This window comes from Podarcis melisellensis (assembly GCF_964234715.1).
Source record: "Podarcis melisellensis genome assembly, chromosome: 2".
In the NCBI taxonomy this organism is placed as follows: Eukaryota; Metazoa; Chordata; class Lepidosauria; order Squamata; family Lacertidae; genus Podarcis; species Podarcis melisellensis.
In genome coordinates this window covers 10,268,310-10,288,249 of record NC_138529.1, presented here as the reverse complement: position 1 = coordinate 10,288,249, position 19,940 = coordinate 10,268,310, and the positions used below count along the sequence as shown (strand labels likewise).

Sequence of the window (19,940 nt, the reverse complement as noted above, 5' to 3'; positions counted from 1 at the left end):
GAGTTTTGATAAGCATCCCAGAATAAGGTCACCATATGTTCCACCATGCTCACCATGTGTTCACTGGTATTTGCTAAAAAAAAATCCCAAAAAACTGTAGTGAGGAGAGACACGCTTCTCCAAACAATTAGAGACATTGAGTGGATATCTGCTAGGAGTTTGAAAGTAAATCTGTTGCACTGCCAGCTAAGCAATTGCTGCACAATGCCTAATGACAGGGCCGGCCCTGCTTTTTCAAGGATTGTTTCCCATGTTCAGACTGAAGCAGGAATTCAGATACCTTCAGAATTACCCTTATGGCATTTTCACAAGTTTCTGAAAGGGCTTGTAAGCTCGACTTATCATATTTCTGCACATGTGTGAACAGTGTTAACAAAATCTGGGAGGAAAGCTATTTTAACTATCTAATCAGATAATCCATTTCCAGAAGCGCCTTTTGATACATTTCTCTGGAGACAGAGAATCACGTTTAAAGGGTTGAAAGTGTTTTGACAAGAGCCCTGGCTTCCCATGGTGTGTACACATACTTATTTCATTTTGACCCTCTGCTACCTCTGGCCAAACAGATTGGGCAGGTTTTTGAAACAATACGGAAACCTGCCCAACAAGTTTCAATAGAGGCAAAAGTGTAAGTGAGCAGGAACCTTTTCCCTTCCAAGCCCCTTTTCAGCTATTGGCTTTCGTCTCTAGGCTGGACTTCAATTTGACCCCAGAAGGAATATTATGCCTTGCTCTCTCTATACCCAGGCTTGGGTACCTCTTGCATAGCCAAGCTCTTTGCTTGTCAGGATCCAGCCATGGAGACTTGACAGACATGGAAGCATCTAGATTAGAAGGAAGCAGGCGAGGCAGGAAAAAGCGAGTTGGGAGAAACTTGCCTGCGCTGATACAGCTTAATCAGCCATGTGCTGACCCGCAACGCGAAGATGTGGGCCAGCTTCCCTGCAATGCCAGGGTTTTCTTAACTTTTTGGACTCATCCGTGCGCCAGGGAATGGAGCGGGGCGGGTGGGGGGGCGGGAGCAAGGGGGAAAGTTTGGTGCCAACTCACCACTCCACGCAGATCTTCTCTGCAGTTCAAACCACTTGCAGATGTGACAAGGAGAGAGGAGATGGGGGGAAGAAAAGCTGCAACATCTGGAAAAGTTTGGGGAAGGGACAAGCAGGGGGCTTAAAGGAGTGGGTCCTCATAAGCGTGGAGCAGGAATGAGCCCTCTCCACCCAGCCCCTTCGCAGACTGCGAAATTGTTTCATTTTGGACACAGATGCACAGGCGCAACACAGTGGCGTAGCGTGGGTTGTCAGCACCCGGGGCAAGGCAAGTAATTTGCGCCCCCTAACCCGTGGATTTGCGCCCCCTAACCCCCAGATGTTGCGCCCGGTGCGGCCGGTCCCCCCTGCACCCCCCACGCTGCGCCACTGGCGCAACATCATTTGAACTACATTCCTGACTCTCCGGGACATCGGGATGTCATTTTAGAACAGAGATAAAGTACCGGTACCTATGGTCCTCTGTTGATGCACCCCAACTTCCCTGTTGCCCCATCTCCTCACTGTCCAATTCCACAGCAGTAATGTCACTACTGGAACGTGGGTGGCGTTGTGGGTTAAACCACAGAGCCTAGGACTTGCCGATCAGAAGGTCGGCGGTTCGAATCCCCGCAACGGGGTGAGCTCCCGCTGCTCAGTCCCTGCTCCTGCCAACCTAGCAGTTCGAAAGCACATCAAAGTGCAAGGAGATAAATAGGTACCACTCCAGTGGGAAGGTAAACGGTGTTTCCGTGCGCTGCTCTTGTTCGCCAGAAGCGGCTTAGTCATGCTGGCCACATGACCTGGAAGCTGTACGCCGGCTCCCTCGGCCAATAAAGCGAGATGAGCGACGCAACCCCAGAGTCGGCCACGACTAGACCTAATGGTCAGGGGTCCCTTTACCCTTTAATGTCACTGCTGGGAAGCTAGATCCACTGTGCCATCTCTCCCTGCCACCCACACCTCATCTGAGAGAGAGATGTCCTATACAGTAGTGAGCTATAGTGCTGGTCCAAGACATTTTGAGGCCTTGGATAGCACAGCAAACACAGTACAGTGGTACCTCGGGTTAAGAACTTAATTCATTCTGGAGGTCCATTCTTAACCTGAAACTGTTCTTAACCAGAGACACCACTTTAGCTAATGGGGCCTTCCTCTGCCACTGCGCTGCCACGCAATTTCTGTTTTCACCCAGAATCAAAGTTCTTAACCCAAGGTACTACTTCTGGGTTAGTGGAGTTTGTAACCTGAAGCGTCTGTAACCTGAAGCATCTGTAACCCGAGGTACCACTGTACCCCCAAGTCAAGCTGCACCATACTCCCACAAGCACCTCTTTAATAACTAATATGGTGCCACCATTTTATTGCAGCCTAAATCAGCTTCCCACTGCCTAATGGTAGGGGTGGCCCGAAGGTCTGTCTTGTCCTTGTATGGGGCAGTGGCAGCTCTCCCTCATCTTGGTGAGTGTCTTTTCTTGGCTACCTGAGATTCCTTTTAGTGGAAATATCAGAAACTGAAACAGCATCCTTAAATAACATACCCTCCAGCATTTCTCCGATGAAAACAGGAGAGGCACACAAAGGAGGAGGCACACAAAGAAGGGCCTCAGAAGGTGATCTCAGGGTCCAGGTAGGTTCACATGGAAAGAGGTGGTCCTTGAGGTATTGTGGTTCTGAGTCGTTTATCTTATTTGAGGATGTCATTGCTTAAACTTCATCCAGCCTTCTACTTGGCAAAATATACCATGTAACAGGTACTAGCCATGATGGCGAAGTTCAGCCTCACTGTCAGAGGCAACTTGCCTCTGGATACTGGTTGCTGTGAATCACAGGTGTGTGAAGAGCTGTTGCGCTCCTTCTGGGGTGGGGTGGGGCTTCCCAGGATGTTGGACTAGATGGGCCATTGGCTGCCTCCAGCAGGGCTATTATGTGCCCCACCAAGCTTTTTGGGGCACCCATAAATCCTGGAACCAGGCCTGGAGAAATAATCCGCACAGCGTTCTAGGCTGGGGACCAAAATACACTCCACCAAGCAGGGTCAGTGAGGTAAAGCTCTGAGTTACTAGACATTTTCTTGCCAGTAAAGCGAAAGCCCTCAGGGGAAGTCCAGGGAACCCACTTGGCTGCCTTTAATTAAATACTCAGTTGCAATGCTAGGGCAATAGGGAGCACTGAATGTGCATACATTTCAATGAATTAATCTCTGTGTTAAGAGAGCCAGGCAGAAACCTACTGAACAGAGCAGTAGGCTGAGTGGTAAAGAGCTGCTGGGCTGGCTGAATGGGGCACAAATCTGTCCAAAGATCCAAATTCTACGGTCAAGAGAATGAACGTCTGGGGCAAAATCTGATAAGGCACCTTTGCAGCACCAAATTGAGCTGCAGCAAATAAGTGGTCCTATCACATCATGCCTTCACTGGCTGCCAGCAAAATGTCCAAAACTGAAGTTGACCCAAAGTTTATATTAGGCTGCCAGCCAAGCAGAAGACTAGGCTGTTGGGGGAGGCGGAATTGAGGCCTGGGGAATCTTATAGCAGTGGGGAGCTCATTGCTTTGCAGACTTTTAATTGAGGCATTGGAGTGGGAGGGTGCAGAGGGGCTGTGCAATATGAAAATGAACAAGAGGGAATGTATTTAAGAGAAGTGAGAATTAGGGAATAGGTATCTTGCCTCTCTCCTGCCAACCTAGCAGTTCGAAAGCAAGTCAAAGTGCAAGTAGATAAATAGGTACCGCTCCGGCGGGAAGGTAAACGGTGTTTCCGTGTGCTGCTCTGGTTCGCCAGAAACGGCTTAGTCATGCTGGCCACATGACCCGGAAGATGTATGCCGGCTCCCTCGGCCAGTAAAGTGAGATGAGTGCTGCAACCCCAGAGTCGGCCACGACTGGACCTAATGGTCAGGGGTCCCTTTATCTTGCCTCTAAATCAGGTTTAGGGAACCTGTGCACTCCCCGCCCCCTGATGGGCTGCAACTCCTGCTACCTCTGACCATTGCTGGGGGGTTTTGGGGGGAGTTTTAGTCCAAGACCTTCTGGAGAGCCACAGATTCCCGACCCGTTTTAAGTGGAAATGAAAAACAATTACACAACTCTGAGTTATATGTGGCTATAGAGTGCTGCTTTGTGCCTCATGTGTGTTTGTGTGTTTGCTATGATCTTGGGGCTCTATGATTCTGCTTGCCATGGCTCAAACAAGCATTAATTAATTAATATTAATAATAATAATAATAATAATTTATTATTATTATCAATATTAATTATTATTATTAATAATATTAGTTTATTATTTTTATTTTTATTATTATTATTATTATTATTATTATTATTATTATTATTATTCCGCCTTTTTCCCACTCCAGGACTCAAGGCAGCTCTTACACAGATAAAACAGAACAATCTGAAAGCACAGAGAAGACAATAGTTCAGAGGCTCTTGACTTACTTATTACAAGTATTTTCAGCTGGAACTTGCTGGAACTCAGTTCTGGCACCTCTCAGGTGGGCGCCATTGCCAATCTAAGGAGGTGTTCATAGTGAGTTCTGGCACCTTTTTTCCTAGAAAAATGTTGTTGTTGTTGTTGTTTAGTCGTTTAGTCATGTCCGACTCTTCGTGACCCCATGGACCAGAGCACGCCAGGCACCCCTGTCTTCCACTGCCTCCCGCAGTTTGGTTAAACTCATGCTGGTTAACTTCGAGAACACTATCCAACCATCTCATCCTCTGTTGTCCCCTTCTCCTTGTGCCCTCCATCTTTCCCAGCATCAGGGTCTTTTCCAGGGAGTCTTCTCTTCTCATGAGGTGGCTAAAGTATTGGACCCTCAGCTTCAGGATCTGTCCTTCCAGTGAGCACTCAGGGCTGATTTCCTTCAGAATGGATACGTTTGATCTTCTTGCAGTCCATGGGACTCTCAAGAGTCTCCTCCAGCACCAGAATTCAAAAGCATCAATTCTTTGGCGATCAGCCTTCTTTATGGTCCAGCTCTCACTACCATACATCACTACTGGGGAAACCATAGCTTTAACTACACGGACCTTTGTTGGCAAGGCGATGTCTCTGCTTTTTAAGATGCTGTCTAGGTTTGTCATTGTCTAGAAAAATAGCACTAGGTATATTTCCCTGCCTTTCTTCTAAGGAGCTGAATATGGGGGTTGGTTCCCCACCCCCACCATTTTTCTCCTCACAAACAACCCTGTGAGGTTTGGGGCCGAGAGGTTGTGGCTACCTCAAGATCACCAGGTCAGCTTCATGGCAGTGTGGAGATTTCAAATCGGGCATCCCTTCTCCTAGCTAAAACCTCCCACTCTTTGTACAAGGAACATCACCTGGTTGCTCATCCTCCTCCACATCTGCCCCTGAGCTGGTGGTCAAGGTCCTAGATCCGGGGGGGGGGGGAACCGGGGGGTCAAGAGGAAGAAGGTAATTCCCGCCAGCAGACTCCCAGAGATGCAGAGGACCAGTCTCCCTCTCTCTCCTCTGAGCTCCACAGCTCTCCACAATTCTTGCCTTGTCCAGGCCTCTTGGCCGGGTCTCAAGTCAAACAAAGTAGACGGCTGGTTACCGCAAAGCTGAGGTGATTCCGGGGGCTGCAGGGCCAAGCCAGGCGGCCCAGGAACAACGGGGCTATTGAGGGAAAGGGACCTCAGCGAGGAGGAGGCACAAACATTCGTCCTTGCATCTTGCCAGATTATGCACCGGCGGTGGGGTACAATGAGGCCCGTGTGGAGAAATGGGCACCCTGTTCTGAAGCGCAGGGAGGCAAAAAGGGGAGACTGCCTGTGCCGTAGCCTTTGGTGGCATGCGCAGAATGGGGAAAGGACCTCTGTCAAGGTCCTTCAAGGACTTCTGTTTACCTCTCCCTTTGCAAGTGCCTAGGTCCGCCTGCCCCAACCTGGGGCCCTCCACATACTTTGGACTACAAATCCCATCGCCACAGGCCAGCCAAGAGTCGGGGGTGATGGGAGTTGTAGTCGGAAACATCTGGTGGCTGCCAGCTTGGGGAAGACTGGCCAGGGAAATTGTGGGGTAACACTATAGTTTCCGCTGGACGTATCTGCTTGGAAATAAAGGTGCTTCCAGAAAATGTGTTTATTGAGCATTCATCCCAACTTGTTTTGTTGGCGCTGTGGGTTAAACCACAGAGCCTAGGACTTGCCAATCAGAAGGTCAGCAGTTCAAATCCCCACGGCGGGGTAAGCTCCCACTGTTCGGTCCCTGCTCCTGCCAACCTAGCAGTTTGAAAGCACATCAAAGTACAAGTAGATCAATAGGTACCGCTCCGACGGGAAGGTAAACCGCGTTTCCGTGTGCTGCTCTGGTTTGTCAGAAGCGGCTTAGTCATGCTGGCCACATGACCCAGAAGCTGTACGCCGGCTCCCTTGGCCAGTAAAGCGAGATGAGCGCCGCAACCCCAGTCGGTCACGACTAGACCTAATGGTCAGGGGTCCCTTTACCTTTACCTTAAGATGATGTGGGCTATTTAAAGGAGTGCTCATTCTGTTCTGCTTGCAGGGAGGTTAGATGGCACTGTGTCAAAGCGAGTGTCACAACACACTTTCCTACCACTTTCCTTAACACAAAAGTCCGTTCTTTAGAGCTTAAGGCAGGGATGGGGAACATTGTTTTAGTCAAGGGCCACATTCTGGACGGGACCAGACCCAACAATGGGAGGGCCACTCCTGTCTCCATCTGCTAGCCCATACCCCATTTCACCCCCTTGTTGCCACCCACATGAAATCAGGCCCAAACTTGCCCACCCTTGGCTTAATCAATGAGGTAGGTTAAAAATGTGCTCCCAATTAATCAGTGGCGTAGCGTGGGTTGTCAGCACCCGGGGCAAGTAATTTGCGCCCCCTAACCCTAACCCCCAGATGTTGCGCCCGGTACGGCCGGCCCCCCCTGCACCCCCCACGCTACGCCACTGCAATTAATCAGGGTTTTTCTAAACCTTTAATTCAAGACCAGCTGCCTCTGAGGCAAAGGACAAGATGGGGCCTTAGCCACCCCAATTCCTTGTACAGAAGCCAACAGGACTGCAGTTGAATGTCACTTCAACAGAGGTGACAGGGTGCAGCAAGGCTAGCTTGGGGGGCAAGCACCCTCCACCTGAAGCGGCCGTCTTCCTCTGCTTCTGATAGGACCATCTCTGCTGCCATCCTCTGTTGCAGAAGACTGTGCAGTCCCTGCAAAGTAGGCCAGATGTTTAAAAGTTCCGGGCCGGGCCGGCTCAGGAGATGTTGGCACCCGAGGCAAACCACAAAATGGGAGTCCCCCACTAGGAAAGAAGGGGCGAGGGAAGATCTACACCAGGAACAAGCGGGTAGCTGAGATCTAAATGGGGAAGGGCAGGAGAGGACCACAAAAGCCTCCTATTCACCCAGAAGCTGCAGTAGACGGCATTCAAGGCATTGCTGAGGAGGCAGATCCAGCCACCAAGGAGCGGGCCACAGCTATCGCCGTCTCCACAGCGGCGGCAGCAGGCGATGCGTTTCTTGGAGGCTGAATTTGCTGCCCCTATGGACCCTACTGCCTGAGGTTGTTGCCTCACGGGTGGGCCGGCCCCTAGTGCCTGTATATTCGCCCCATCAGTCCCTGTGAGAAACAGGATGCTGGTTAAGGACTTTGGGCCTGATCCCGCAAGGCCAGTCTGGGGCACTTGTTGCTACTCACAAGGCTTCAGCTTTTTTATTTAAAAACAAAACCAGAAAACCCCTCTCCCCAACACAAATTTAATTTTCCTGGCATTTGCATGCCAAAAGCTGCGTCTTGCATACAGTGGCAGAAACACGCAACTTGCTGAGAATTTGCATTTGCGGATGTTCCCATGGTTACCATGCACTGAAGGCCTGTCAGTAGGCCGTTTTGAGTACTATATTTGGGGAGAAATGGGCCAACTGTGGTCTACACAGACATCTAGTGGTGAAGACTAGCAATTACAGCTGTAAAAAAGGAGACGGAGTAGCACCAAACAAACCCAAAAGGTACCATATATGCATCACCTTCTACAAAAATGACAGGCACTTGTTTCACTGTTAAGCAAGTCTTTATTTTATTTATATTTCAATGTATTTATTGCACTTCAATATTAGACAAAAAATAAACTCTCTCTCTTTCTTGTCGGTATCTTTTGCGAGTCTTTTGGACTCCAAACAGCAGCAACAGCAGCAGCAAATAAAACCCTCTCTATTTTCCCTTTGCAGCAAATATACTCCGGTTTAGGGAGGGAATTCTTTGTTATAACATACATTTTTTTTCCTCTAGATTTCTAAGAAAAGTGCAATGTTTGGTTTGTTTTTTTTTTCATTTTAAAAGCAGTGTTGAACAACAACAGCAGCAGCAACAACAGTGTCCCTCCCACCCTGCGAAGAACACAGATATCCCCCACATCATGCACACAGGAGGGTGACTGAAACATGCCATGAGAGCTCCTGTCAATGGGATGTAAAAAGACCTGATATGTTTCAATGCAGAGAATAGGGCGGCAGGGCTGACTACAGCCAAGTTAGGACACTGAGGGATGGGAGCAGGAGGGTGGTCCTACAGGAGAGAAGTGGGAGCCCAAGACCCCTTTTTGGTCGCCTCCCTTACAAGTTCCCCCTCAAAAAAGAATAAAATAAAATCCCAACCAACCTCAAGGTTTGGCTCCTTTAAAATCTATAGAGTCTCACATACAAAAGTTGAAGAAAACTATTCCTGGGATCTCTGGAGCTACATAACCAAGGCTGTGTGTAATCCGTGTGCCTGCACTTCCAAGCATGGAATTTAGCATCCTTAGAACATCTTTTTAACAGAAAATAAATCTTCTTCCCCTGACAACTAAAGAGTAATTTTGAAAACATTGGACTTTGCAAGATGAGGTCCGAGACCTAAACTGCACATGACAATGGCAGAAAGCACATGTAAACTAGAGAGTGACTGGGGTGGGGTATAGCTTAAAAGCTCCAAAGGGGCACAATGAACCCTCCCCAACACCGGCCATCTTTTTCTCCTTCAAAGCTTCTTTCCCCAGGCACTTTTAGCTGGTGTTGAGCCTGGGTGGGGTGAGGTTGGGGGGGAGAGAACTGGGGGGGAAAAGAGCAGGGACAAAGGAAGGGTTCAGAACATCACCACCCCCAGCCACCCATGTGCCCCTTTGGTGTGCAAAGCCATGCATAGACACCTATACTTCAGACACGGGCCTGCCAGCATCATGTGTAACTTGGGTATCAGAAACCAAGTAGAACTTGCAGGGATCACTATGTGAAGCACCCTGTGCCCCCATCACCAGAAAAAAAAGGGGGAAACCGACACATTTCCCATCTGGTGGAAGCAGCATAAACTGTACAGAATAAACAAATGCGATATTTAATCTGCATAATTTACCCAGGTCACAAATTTAAGCATTTCTTGGCTCAAAATCTGGTGTGTGTGTGTGAAGTGTAGAGTACACACAGCCTTCAGTATAGCGAATGGAGGAAAATGTGGAAACCAAGCTAATTCTAGGTTCCATTCTGTTCCCCGCCTCCCCGGACACAAGCCAACTAACTGGTTGTTAGGAAAGAGCGATTAGCCAGCAGTCTAGGGTTATATTCGCACATCTGGAATAAGAGACTGGGGATTAAATATAACAAAGGCAGCTTCGGAAGATAGTCAGGACTCTGGGGCTCTGTGCCCCATATCCTGGAAAGTGAGCAAGATCTACAGGTTCAAATGGAAAACTAGCTTCTGGAATTCTGGGAGAGAGTACTCATACAGCTTCGCTCTTCTGGAAAAAGACAGCACCATTGCCTGGAAGGAACTGGTAAGGTTGGGTGGAATGGTATTCGTTCTGAGAACCTGCCCTCCCCCAAACCATGTCTGCTCAGAATTTAGCCCTCCAAAATCCAATGGGGCTTACTCCCAGGTAAGCAAGGTTAAGGACTGCAGCCATAGCCCCTTCGCAGCGGTCCTCTTCCCACACCATGGGGCCCGACGGCCTTCCTAGCATGCTATGGCCGCCTCCGAAAGTGGAGAGCAAGTCTGACCTGTGTACTAGTGGAAGCCCCTTTTGTGTTTTTGCTTGCAACATTTACAAAATATATATTATATTGACATAGACACTTGTGTCAGGCGTGACAAAGAGGACTTGCTCAGTTGAGGGAAGGAAGTGGGAAAGGGGTCCAAGTTGAGCAGTTCTACTTTACGCATCTGAACATTAACACCTACCCGGTAAAATCTGTAGCATAAACTGAACGTCTTAAAAGACGGTATAGCAATTAGTTCTGGGTGTGCGATCCCTTCTTCGGGAAAGAGCAGCGACGAAACAGAGCAAACTCCCCACCCCAAAGAAAGGAATTCTAAAAAAGAACTGCGGGGGAGCTTGAGTCCTGGGGCTACGGTAGCATGCAGATAAAAGGAAAGGAGATAGAGTTGCAACATTCGCCTTATCAGTTTGTCCTTTTTTCCTCCTCTCCCACACCCACCCCACGAAGCGCTACCAAGAGTTATTATAATTACGCACAATAAACCCAGTGTTTTTATATACAGAACTTCAACACAATATCACATGGAAAGTAAGATATATATGTGTGTACTGTATATATATATATATATAAATATATACATATATATATATCAGCACACATTTGAAAAACAACACGGTACAACGCGTGTCCAGCTCGTTTGCCTGATCTCCTCTAGCAAAATAAATGATCTTCAATCTGCACAGCGCCACGGAGAGCACTATCTGGGAAACAAACCCTTCCTCCTGTGTCTGGTCTCCTCGCCAGGGAGGGATCCGCTCTAGTAGATCCCAGCTGCGATGGGCTATGGGTTCCCCTCCCTTGCCGGATCCCTTATGCTCCTCTCCTTTCACCGTCACCATCTTCTCCCCACGGAGCAAAATTTAGTCCGATGCATTAAGTTTGCTTGATGGTCGATTCTTGGTTCTTCTTACCCAAAACTCGCAGGGTTTCAGAAGCCGTCCAGTCCAGCGGGCTTACGGGTTGATCCGGAAGGCAAGGAGTTTCTCTGAGTGTTGGTTGTTGAGGGTTCTCAGGTCAGGTAGGCGGAGGAGCAACTTCGGGAAAAGCGTGGAGTCGTCCGGGTGCTTCTTAGTCACGAGAGTCCGCAAGGCCCGGATTAAAGTCTCCTGCAGGATTTCGACTGCATCCACGTCAGAGATGCCGGAGCGATCTGAAAACCAAAGCAAAGGTATTGAGTTGACAGAAACAGGGAAGACACGTGGAGAACAGAGGGGTTTTCATTTCCCTGGGGAAAGAATGGTGCAGTGGTACCTCTGGATGTGAACGGGATCCGTTCCGGAGCCCCGTTTGCATCCTGAAGCAAACGCAACCTGCATTTGCGCATCGCGATTCTCTGCTTCTGCATGTGACGTTATTTTGAGCATCTGCGCATGCGCCGAAACCTGGAAATAACACGCTCCATTACTTCCTGGGCATCGTGGAGCGTAACCTGGATACGCTCAACCTGAAGCACATTTAACCCGAGGTATGACTGTAAAGTTAAAACAGTTGCAATGTTTATTTGTCAGCATCAAGCTCACTTATTAGAGACACCCTGACATTATGGTGCAGATGACAATTCAACATTAAAAAAAGTAATAACCCTGTTCTGAAATGACCCAAATTCTGCACCAATAAATTATGCTGGAACACACACACACACACACACACACACACACACACACACACACACACAATGAAAGCAGGGAAGCTTCACTGCTGACTATCAGAAATATCATTCAGCAACTGCTTTGAACTTCTGAAAAAAAATTGCCAGGCGTTTCTCATACCAATTTGCCCCATAAAAGCTAGAAATGTAAATTAAATTTGCTTTAAAAAAAACAAACACACACATCCAAAGCCAGCCCTTTATCAGGATGTTTTTAATGTTTGATGTATTATCATATTTTTATATGTATTGGAAGCTGCTCAGAGTGGCTGGGGCAACCCAGCCAGATGGACAGGAGATATATTATCTCAAGGTATTTTACTGTTACTCCGTGTGTGTGTGTGTGTGTGTGTGTGTGTGTGTGTGTGTAACTATCAAGTCTGATAAAATGAAAAGGAATATTTTTTTAAAAAACTAATCAACAGGATAAGCAGTGATGGCTATAAAAGATTAGGATCCCTCTGTAAATACTGAAGTCTTCTAGCTCTAACCTCTGTTTGCAGGGCTGGGCCTTGCGATCAGCACAATGCCTCCTTGCCAATAACCGTTCCCAGATTCCACCCCTGGGTGCCTTTAATTGCTCCGAGGCGAGAAGGAATCATTTAGGATTCTCCCAGCACAGGACCACAAGGGCAGGGAAAGCCTTTAATGCAATCCGCAGAATGCTCCTCCTACCCAACCAAGCCAGTTATGACCCCTTGACTCACCCGCGGAGACCAGGACTACGGCCATGAAGAGCGCCATTTCCTGCGCGTCCAAGTCCAGGGAGCTGAGCTTCTCGCTGAACTCAAACATGGCGTCCAGCAGGGAGCCCATGCCCATGGTGCGTAGGCTGCAGAGAGAGTATGTCTCCCCGCTCAGGAAGGTCACCACCTTCTCCTTGGGGCTGAACAGGGAGGAGAAGCGAACCATCAGCACCTGGGAAGGGAAAGAAGAGGGGAAGGTTGAGGGCTAAGCAAACGGGCTGCCACTTTGACCAACATCCTAGGAATGAAGAAAAAGGCCTTCCTAATCGTTCATTGATTCCAAAACAAGGCTTTGGAATTGCCTGTTTCCATGTCCTATTACCAGGTGGAAGGAGATGCTGGGAAGCCAGCAGGGTATTTTGAAAAGGAGGACATAGCCCTGAAAGCACAAAGGGTGTCTCTGCCCATCCCTATCGCAGACTGCAGAGTTCTGCATTTGAGGTTAAAGATTGACTTGTGCCAGGCACCTTAAAAGTGCTCCTGTACATAGCACAGGGTGGCAGGCCTGACCTATTTCTGTTTTTGAGCAGTGGGAGGAACTACATTTGTTAAAATTCAGCCTGCTGCGTGGCTGTTTGAAGGCACAAGAGTGCTGCTTAAGGGAGGTCTTTCGGGTCCCCTGCGTGAGAGCCAATTGCTAAGCAACGACAGGGCCCTCCAAAAATGCAACAATATTGTGACCCAGCCAGCATGGCCAAGAGTAAGTGATGATGGGAGATGGAAAACATCTGAAGAGCACCACAACTGCCTCTGGTGCAAGCTATTTTTTGCCCAAGGAGAGTATGCACCTAGCTCCATCCGTGAGAGGCCCAGGGCAAAAGAAGAATTACCGTATTTTTTGCTCTATAAGACTCACTTTTTCCCTCCTAAAAAGTAAGGGGAAATGTGTGTGTGTCTTATGGAGTGAATGCAGGCTGCGCAGCTATCCCAGAAGCCAGAACAGCAAGAGGGATTGCTGCTTTCACCGCGCAGCGATCCCTCTTGCTGTTCTGGCTTCTGAGATTCAGAATATTTTTTTTCTTGTTTTCCTCCTCCCAAAACTAGGTGCGTCTTGTGGTCTGGTGCATCTTATAGAGCGAAAAAATACGGTGCCTAAGGCTATCGCTGGCTGCTAGCCACAATGGGTAGATTCTACAGCTCAGTTGGTAGAGCATGAAAGTATTAATTTCAGGGTCGTGGGTTTGAGTCTCACGTTGGGCAAAAGATTCCTGCAATGCTGGGGGTTGGACTAGATGACCCTTGTGGTCCCAGCTCTATGATTCTACCTCCTCTGGTGCAGGTAGGCTGTCCCTGAATACCAGTTGCTGGGAATCACAAATGGGGAGAAGTGCTGTCGCACGCGGGTCCCGCCTACTGCTGCTTCTGTTCTTACCTGGAAAGTGCCTGCTTTCAGCAGCATGACTTGGTCTTGCTGGCAGAGGGACTGGAACCCAGGGATGCTCTTGGCAAACTCCACCACCTCCTTGACGGCTGGCGTGAAGCACTGCGAAAATTCCTCCCACACTTGCTGGCTGCTCTTGCCGTTGCTGCAATAGGGGGTGGCGTTCAGAGGACAGGCCTGCGTACAACAAGGGGGTCAGCAAAGAAGGTTAAGCTCGATCTAGCCAGAAGAACCCCTTTCAAAAACACTGCTTCAGCAAGCGAGAAATACCATTTATTTACTTCCAAAAGATGCATCTTTACTGCCGCCTGTGGCGATCACACAGGGTCCCCGGACGTTTCACCGTCTATTGATCCCTGTGCCACTACTTTATTTTTCGCTGCCACCACCCAGGCCCTACCTGGTAAAATACTGAGTCCAGTCAGGGTTAAGTTGGAACATCAACCTCTGTTTATTTATTGCAGTTTAACAAGCATGTGGTTTCATAAATGGTCTCAGTCAATTACAATCATGGGGTGCCTATCCAGACCTATAACGTCCGCTCCCTGTTCTCACTCACTAAACCACCTCTCAGATATTTACTTGTCTTCCTAGCTCCTAACTGTTCCTGACTCAGCTTATTTCGCTACACTAACTCAACCTACCCCAGACTCTATTCCAATTCACTCCCACTCCAACCAACCACCCAACTCCCAACAAACTCCCCTATCGTCCTTCCCAGAGCTGATTTTATAGTCCCTCTGACTCCACCCCCCCCGGGTTCTGATTGGGTAACCTGTTTAACTATTTCACCTCCCGCACTCTCATATGTTAATGTCACACCGCCTTATATTGCAAAGGGTGGTTAGTGTAATCAAAGTAAACGGTAAAGGACCCCTGGATGGTTAAGTCCAGTCAAAGGCGACTCTGGGGTTGTGGAGCTCATCTTGCTTTTCAGGCCGAGGGAGCTGGCGTTTGTCCACAGACAGCTTTCTAGGTCATGTGGCCAGCATGACTATGCCGCTTCTGGCGCAACGGAACACTGTGACAGAAGCCAGAGCCCACAGAAATGCCGTTTACCTTCCCGCCGCAGCGGTACCTATTTATCTACTTGCACTGGTGTGCTTTCGAACTGCTAGGGTTGGCAGGAGCTGGGACAGAGCGATGGGAGCTTGCCCTGTCACACAGATTTCAACCGCCGACACAAGGGGGGGGGCGAGTAGTAATCTTTAGTCAATTAAAATGTATATATTATTCAGACTGAAATACCCCTGAACCTATGGCAAAATAATATATGGCATATAGCAATGTCCTCACCAGACACAGGAGGGCAATTAAAGGCATAACAAATAGAGACACCTTCCAAGAAATGTGGACCCCTTTCTTAACTATGTTAATGACTAAAATCAAGACTTTCTTATACCAACCGCTCACTATTCTCAGTGGAAAGGTTACATTAAGCAAAATGTTTGAAAGCTGAATGTGTAAATATATGACCATTGGATGTGCTTCTCGGGAATTGTTTAATGGTTATCTGTATTTGTTTAAGAACCATTAAAAAAATTTTTTTAATTATTAATTATTTATTTGAGAAATTTATGGTCTCCTTTTCCCTTAAAAATAAATCCCAGAGTAGGCTGTAATAAAAACATTGTGAACAATAAAACCAACCACTGTTATTTAAAAGCTGAGTGTCAACAGCTCAGCAACATCTGCAAGGGCAAAACTCCTGACTCTCCCTCCAATTAGCCCTGTAAGGAAGAGATGGAGAACTTGGGGTCTTCCACATATTGTTGGGACTTCAACTCCCGTAAACCCTGACCTTTGGCCGTGTTGGCTGAGGTTGATGGGAGGGTTGTAGGTTTCCCACCCTTCATATAAATGGCAGTGGGGGAAGAAACAGGTAATCTATCAAACAGCTTTTCCTTGCCTTGCACATCATTTCATACACAAAACAGTTTGTGACTATTTTTCCTTCCAGTGGGAGTTATTTCCTCTCAAGAAGCCCCACTGGGAGAAAAATGCATAGGTGCCTGTTTGTATGTGTAAGACCATGGGCAGAGGCCACCCCACTCCCAGTATTCACTTGAAATTCCCTCCCTCCCTGCCCTGCAGTAGCAGAATCAGTGCGCCACAAAGAGGGCTTGTGTTTTTGTGTTTTTATAACTGTGCAAAAAGGGAAAGCTTCTCTGCAGGCGAGACAGCTGGGCTAGGACCATGTTCCCCCATGTGCTTGTTTGCCACTTGTGCAGATTATTTATAAAAAACAGGAGCAGCAGTGTACGTGGTCCAAGGCAACACCTTATTCCGCTGTGCACGTCAGCGGGTGTGGAAGGTAGTAAGGGGGCTGCATTTCCAGCTCAAGGCAAACAGAAGATGTGACTGAGCCACACAGATCTCTATGTGATGTGGCTCTGCTATTGCTCTGATTCAAGCAGGTCATTTCTAAAGGGAAGGTTGCCTTTATTTAATCCTAAAATGTAACCTAAGACGCTGTATTTATTATAGCCCTGAGGGCTCTTGAAAATGGCTCATTTGCGGTGCAGAGGACATTGTTTCCAACAGAGGGAGCTCGAAGCGTTTCCCTGCTGGAAACCAGAGCGTCCTACTGGAGATCCTGCAGCAGCCAACAAGCCCAGCTTTGCAACATGCAGGCAGTCTTCCACCGCAGCTCGGCCCAGTGCCTGATTTCCAAACTGAGCCGTGCTGAGGCTCAAGCCCGCTCGGAAGCGTTGAATCACAGAACTGTAGAGCTAGCCCTGCAATGCAGGGAGCCATTCCTAGGTGGGTTTGAACCACCAACATTCTGGTTAACAACAGCTAGATGCACTGACCCTTCGAATCATTATGATTCTCTCTTTCCCTGAAGCTGGCCAACATTGGGGAGTAATGAAAAGATGCAGAGAAGATAACCATCCCTTGTTGTTTGGAGGTATCGTGCCTCTCTGCATGGAGGCTCCATTGTTGGCAATCATGGTCCCTACCCATCTTCCATAACCTATCTCCAGTGATGCCTACATTCCTGTGACTATTGCCACACATCCGATGGCAGTGTTTTCCCCAATATAATATTTAATTCTAGTACTTACGATGCCTCGACTGGTAGTACCCCGCCAGGGGCAGCCCCTCTGGGTGTTTGCTTCAGGATAGCCGTACTCAAAGGCTGGGTAGCATCCGGCATTGTGCAGATAGCCGGACTGCTGGGCCTTGAAGATCTCGTTGCCAAAGCACCGGGAGCCGTTGTCCACGAAGCCGGGGGGCTCCTGGGGGCCGTAGCTGGACACGCGCAGAGTGGCCGACTCGTATTGCCCGTAGCTGTAGGAGTTGTTCAGCTGCTGATCGTTGTAGTTGGTCAAAGGGCAGGCCTCACTCCCGGGGGACCCTCCCCGCTTGCCCAGGCGGTCCTGGCCACTGACGAAGATGTCGTGGTAAGCCCTCGAGATGGCGCTGATGGCCTCCTCTTCCTGGGCGTTGGGGCTGGGTGGGGCGGCGTCCGCCTCGGGGCTCATGCCAACGTCCATGGGGGCCTCGTTCAGGCTGTTCATGTAGCTCTGCATCTCATCCAGCAAGCGCTGCTTCTCCCGTTTAGGAATGCGCCCAAAGCGCACAGCTGTTGAGGGGGGAGAAATGGCAGGAGAATGTGAGCGAGGGAAAAGGACGCCGTGAAACAGGCCCTTCTTGGGGAAGTCAAGGGGACAGCTGTTGGGGACAGCATGCCGCCGTCCGGAAAATAAACAGCAAGTTGAGGATAATCTGTAGTGATGGAAGATTTGGGCATGAGAAGCTTTTCTCCTTGTCCCTATGCTAATGTGGGGAAAACTGCAGCCACCAAAATTCTCCCTGTTCTTGCTTTCAACCTGGCACCACTGGGGTGGGTGGGGAGGCGAAGACAGTGGCACAGCCCTTCGGAATCGCCTCTTAATGCCACTGAAATCGATACAGGCCGAATCAGGTACGCTATCTCACATAGATCATAAAACTGTGGAGAAGAAGAGTTTGGATTTGATATCCCGCTTTATCACTACCCTAGGGAGTCTCAAAGCGGCTAACGTTCTCCTTTCCCTTCCTCCCCCACAACAAACACTCGGTGAGGTGAGTGGGGCTGAGAGACTTCAGAGAAGTGTGACTGGCCCAAGGTCACCCAGCAGCTGTATGTGGAGGAGCGGGGAAGCGAACCCGGTTCACCAGATTACGAGGCTACTGCTTTTAACTACTACACCACACTGGCACACTGGAGGAAGGAGTCCTGAGGGTCTTCTAGTCCAAACCTCTGTAGTGCAGGATTCCTGCCCACAGCCGTCCCTAGATGCCCTGACCCACTGCACGTATGCACAATTTCTGCAACTTGTGGGGTGATGGCGACTGCCGATTCTGGCATTAACTTTTCCGCAGACAAAGCGGAGGGGGACCAGATCCAACCCTGTTCCAAAATCCACAGCATCACTGCGAAGCCGAAATTAGTCACCAGCTCCTCAAGGTTTCTGGGTCCATCTATCATGTACCCAAGAGAGTTGTCATGACCATTAATCAAAGGATGCTGCCTGCTTTCCGGGCAAGAGGGGCTCCTCCCACAACTTTCTCCGTTGCCCTGGAAATCCTGGCCTGGAAGCATAAATCAGCCCAGGGCTCTATTTATCAACCAAAGGATTTGCTGACACAGTGCCCTTGTAAGAGTAAAGGAGCAGCGGAAACAGCCAGCCGTTGCTTGTGCTTTAAAGGCTGGCTTGGGCTTTGTATTGTGGGACACATGAATGAGAAAGCATACCAGGGTCTAGCACCCTTTTCTCATGCCCCACTCCCCAGCCATTTTAGGGAGGATGCCCCCAGGTCTGCGTTGTACAAGACTGTAAACAAACACTCTGCCTACTATCTCTTAGATGAAACACAGGACACTTCAATGCAGTTTGGTGTTGCTCAACTAATTCTAACGCATTTGCAGGAAAACCACAGGGCCTGTTATTGATGAACATCCAAAGCTCTGGATTGTCACTGAAAGTAATTCATTACAGCTGCCCCGAAACATGGAATGATAGAATTGCAGAGCTGGAAGGGACCTCAAGGGTCATCTAGTCCAACCCCTTGCAATGCAGGATTTCTTTGCCCAACATGGGGCTCAAACTCACAGCCCCGAGAGCAAGAGTCTGCTGCTCTGGTGGCTGCTCTGACCCTGCCTAGATGCTTACCATCTCTTGACATGCCCACCGCCAGGCACTTCTTGAAGCGGCAGTGCTGGCAGCGATTGCGGTTCATCCTCATGATCATGCAGTTTTCGTTCTTCACACACATCTTGTAGTTGATGTTCTGCTGAATGCTCCTGCGAAAGAAGCCCTGGCGGACGGAATGAAACAGCGACCAGGTTAGCAAAGAGGAACTAACACTAACACATGCCACGCGCTGACCCCCTGGTCTGCACTTAGGTTAAGGTAAAGGGACCCCTAACCATTAGGTCCAGTTGCGGACGACTCTGGGGTTGCGGTGCTCATCTCGCTTTATTGGCCGAGGGAGCCGGCATACAGCTTCTGGGTCATGTGGCCAGCATGACTAAGCCGCTTCTGGCGAACCAGAGCAGTGCACGGAAACGCCGTTTACCTTCCCGCCGGAGTTAACCCACGATGCCAGCCACGTCCCTGGTCTGCACTTAGGGTTGCTATATTTCCAAAAGTGAACGTCTCTCCCAAAAATAATGCTTCTTAGTTATTTTTCAGGAAATTCGCAAAAAAATCAACACTTAAAATATGGGTTTTCCTGGACATTTTAACCCATTTTCAAAAATTCCATCCAGACGCTATAATTGATGGATGAAACCTGGCTATGTCTGGGAAATTCCAGATGGCAGCCCTATCTGCTCTGTTTTCAGAGATGTATTTAAAGCTGAAAATGCTGTTAGCCTCTTTCCAAAAGTTGGCTGAAGGGGTTGTAGTGAGCTATAGGGAGCCTAGCGCAAGTTAACTCTCCCCCAAATTCCCAGGGGGCCAGTTTGGATGGACAGCAAACAAAGTGGTCTCCAATTGTCTTGATAAGCTGCAGGAATGCTGTTAGGGCGCCGCCCAGATGGCCTGAACCACAGCATGTGGGGGACTTTGGGGGGGTGTTTTGCAGCAGGGTCTGGGTCGCTCAACCCTTCCCTGCTCCCCTTTTCACACACACACACACACACACA

General features: G+C 48.9%; 1 protein-coding gene across 5 annotated transcripts in view; it reads right to left on the bottom strand.

Moving 5' to 3' along the window:
• Window positions 1-9,831: 9,831 nt before the first annotated feature.
• LOC309362814 (nuclear receptor subfamily 1 group D member 1-like) overlaps window positions 9,832-19,940 on the bottom strand; it is a 53,798-nt gene continuing 43,689 nt past the window's right edge. For all 5 annotated transcript variants that reach the window (XM_081898695.1, XM_081898697.1, XM_081898698.1 and 2 more), the window contains 5 exons: window positions 18,964-19,108; window positions 16,870-17,390; window positions 13,793-13,978; window positions 12,382-12,592; window positions 9,832-11,176 (listed from right to left, as the gene is read on the bottom strand). In XM_081898695.1, coding sequence (XP_081754821.1) covers window positions 10,980-11,176; window positions 12,382-12,592; window positions 13,793-13,978; window positions 16,870-17,390; window positions 18,964-19,108 — 1,260 coding nt within the window. In that variant the 3' untranslated portion in view covers window positions 9,832-10,979. The remainder of the gene's footprint in view (window positions 11,177-12,381; window positions 12,593-13,792; window positions 13,979-16,869; window positions 17,391-18,963; window positions 19,109-19,940) is intronic.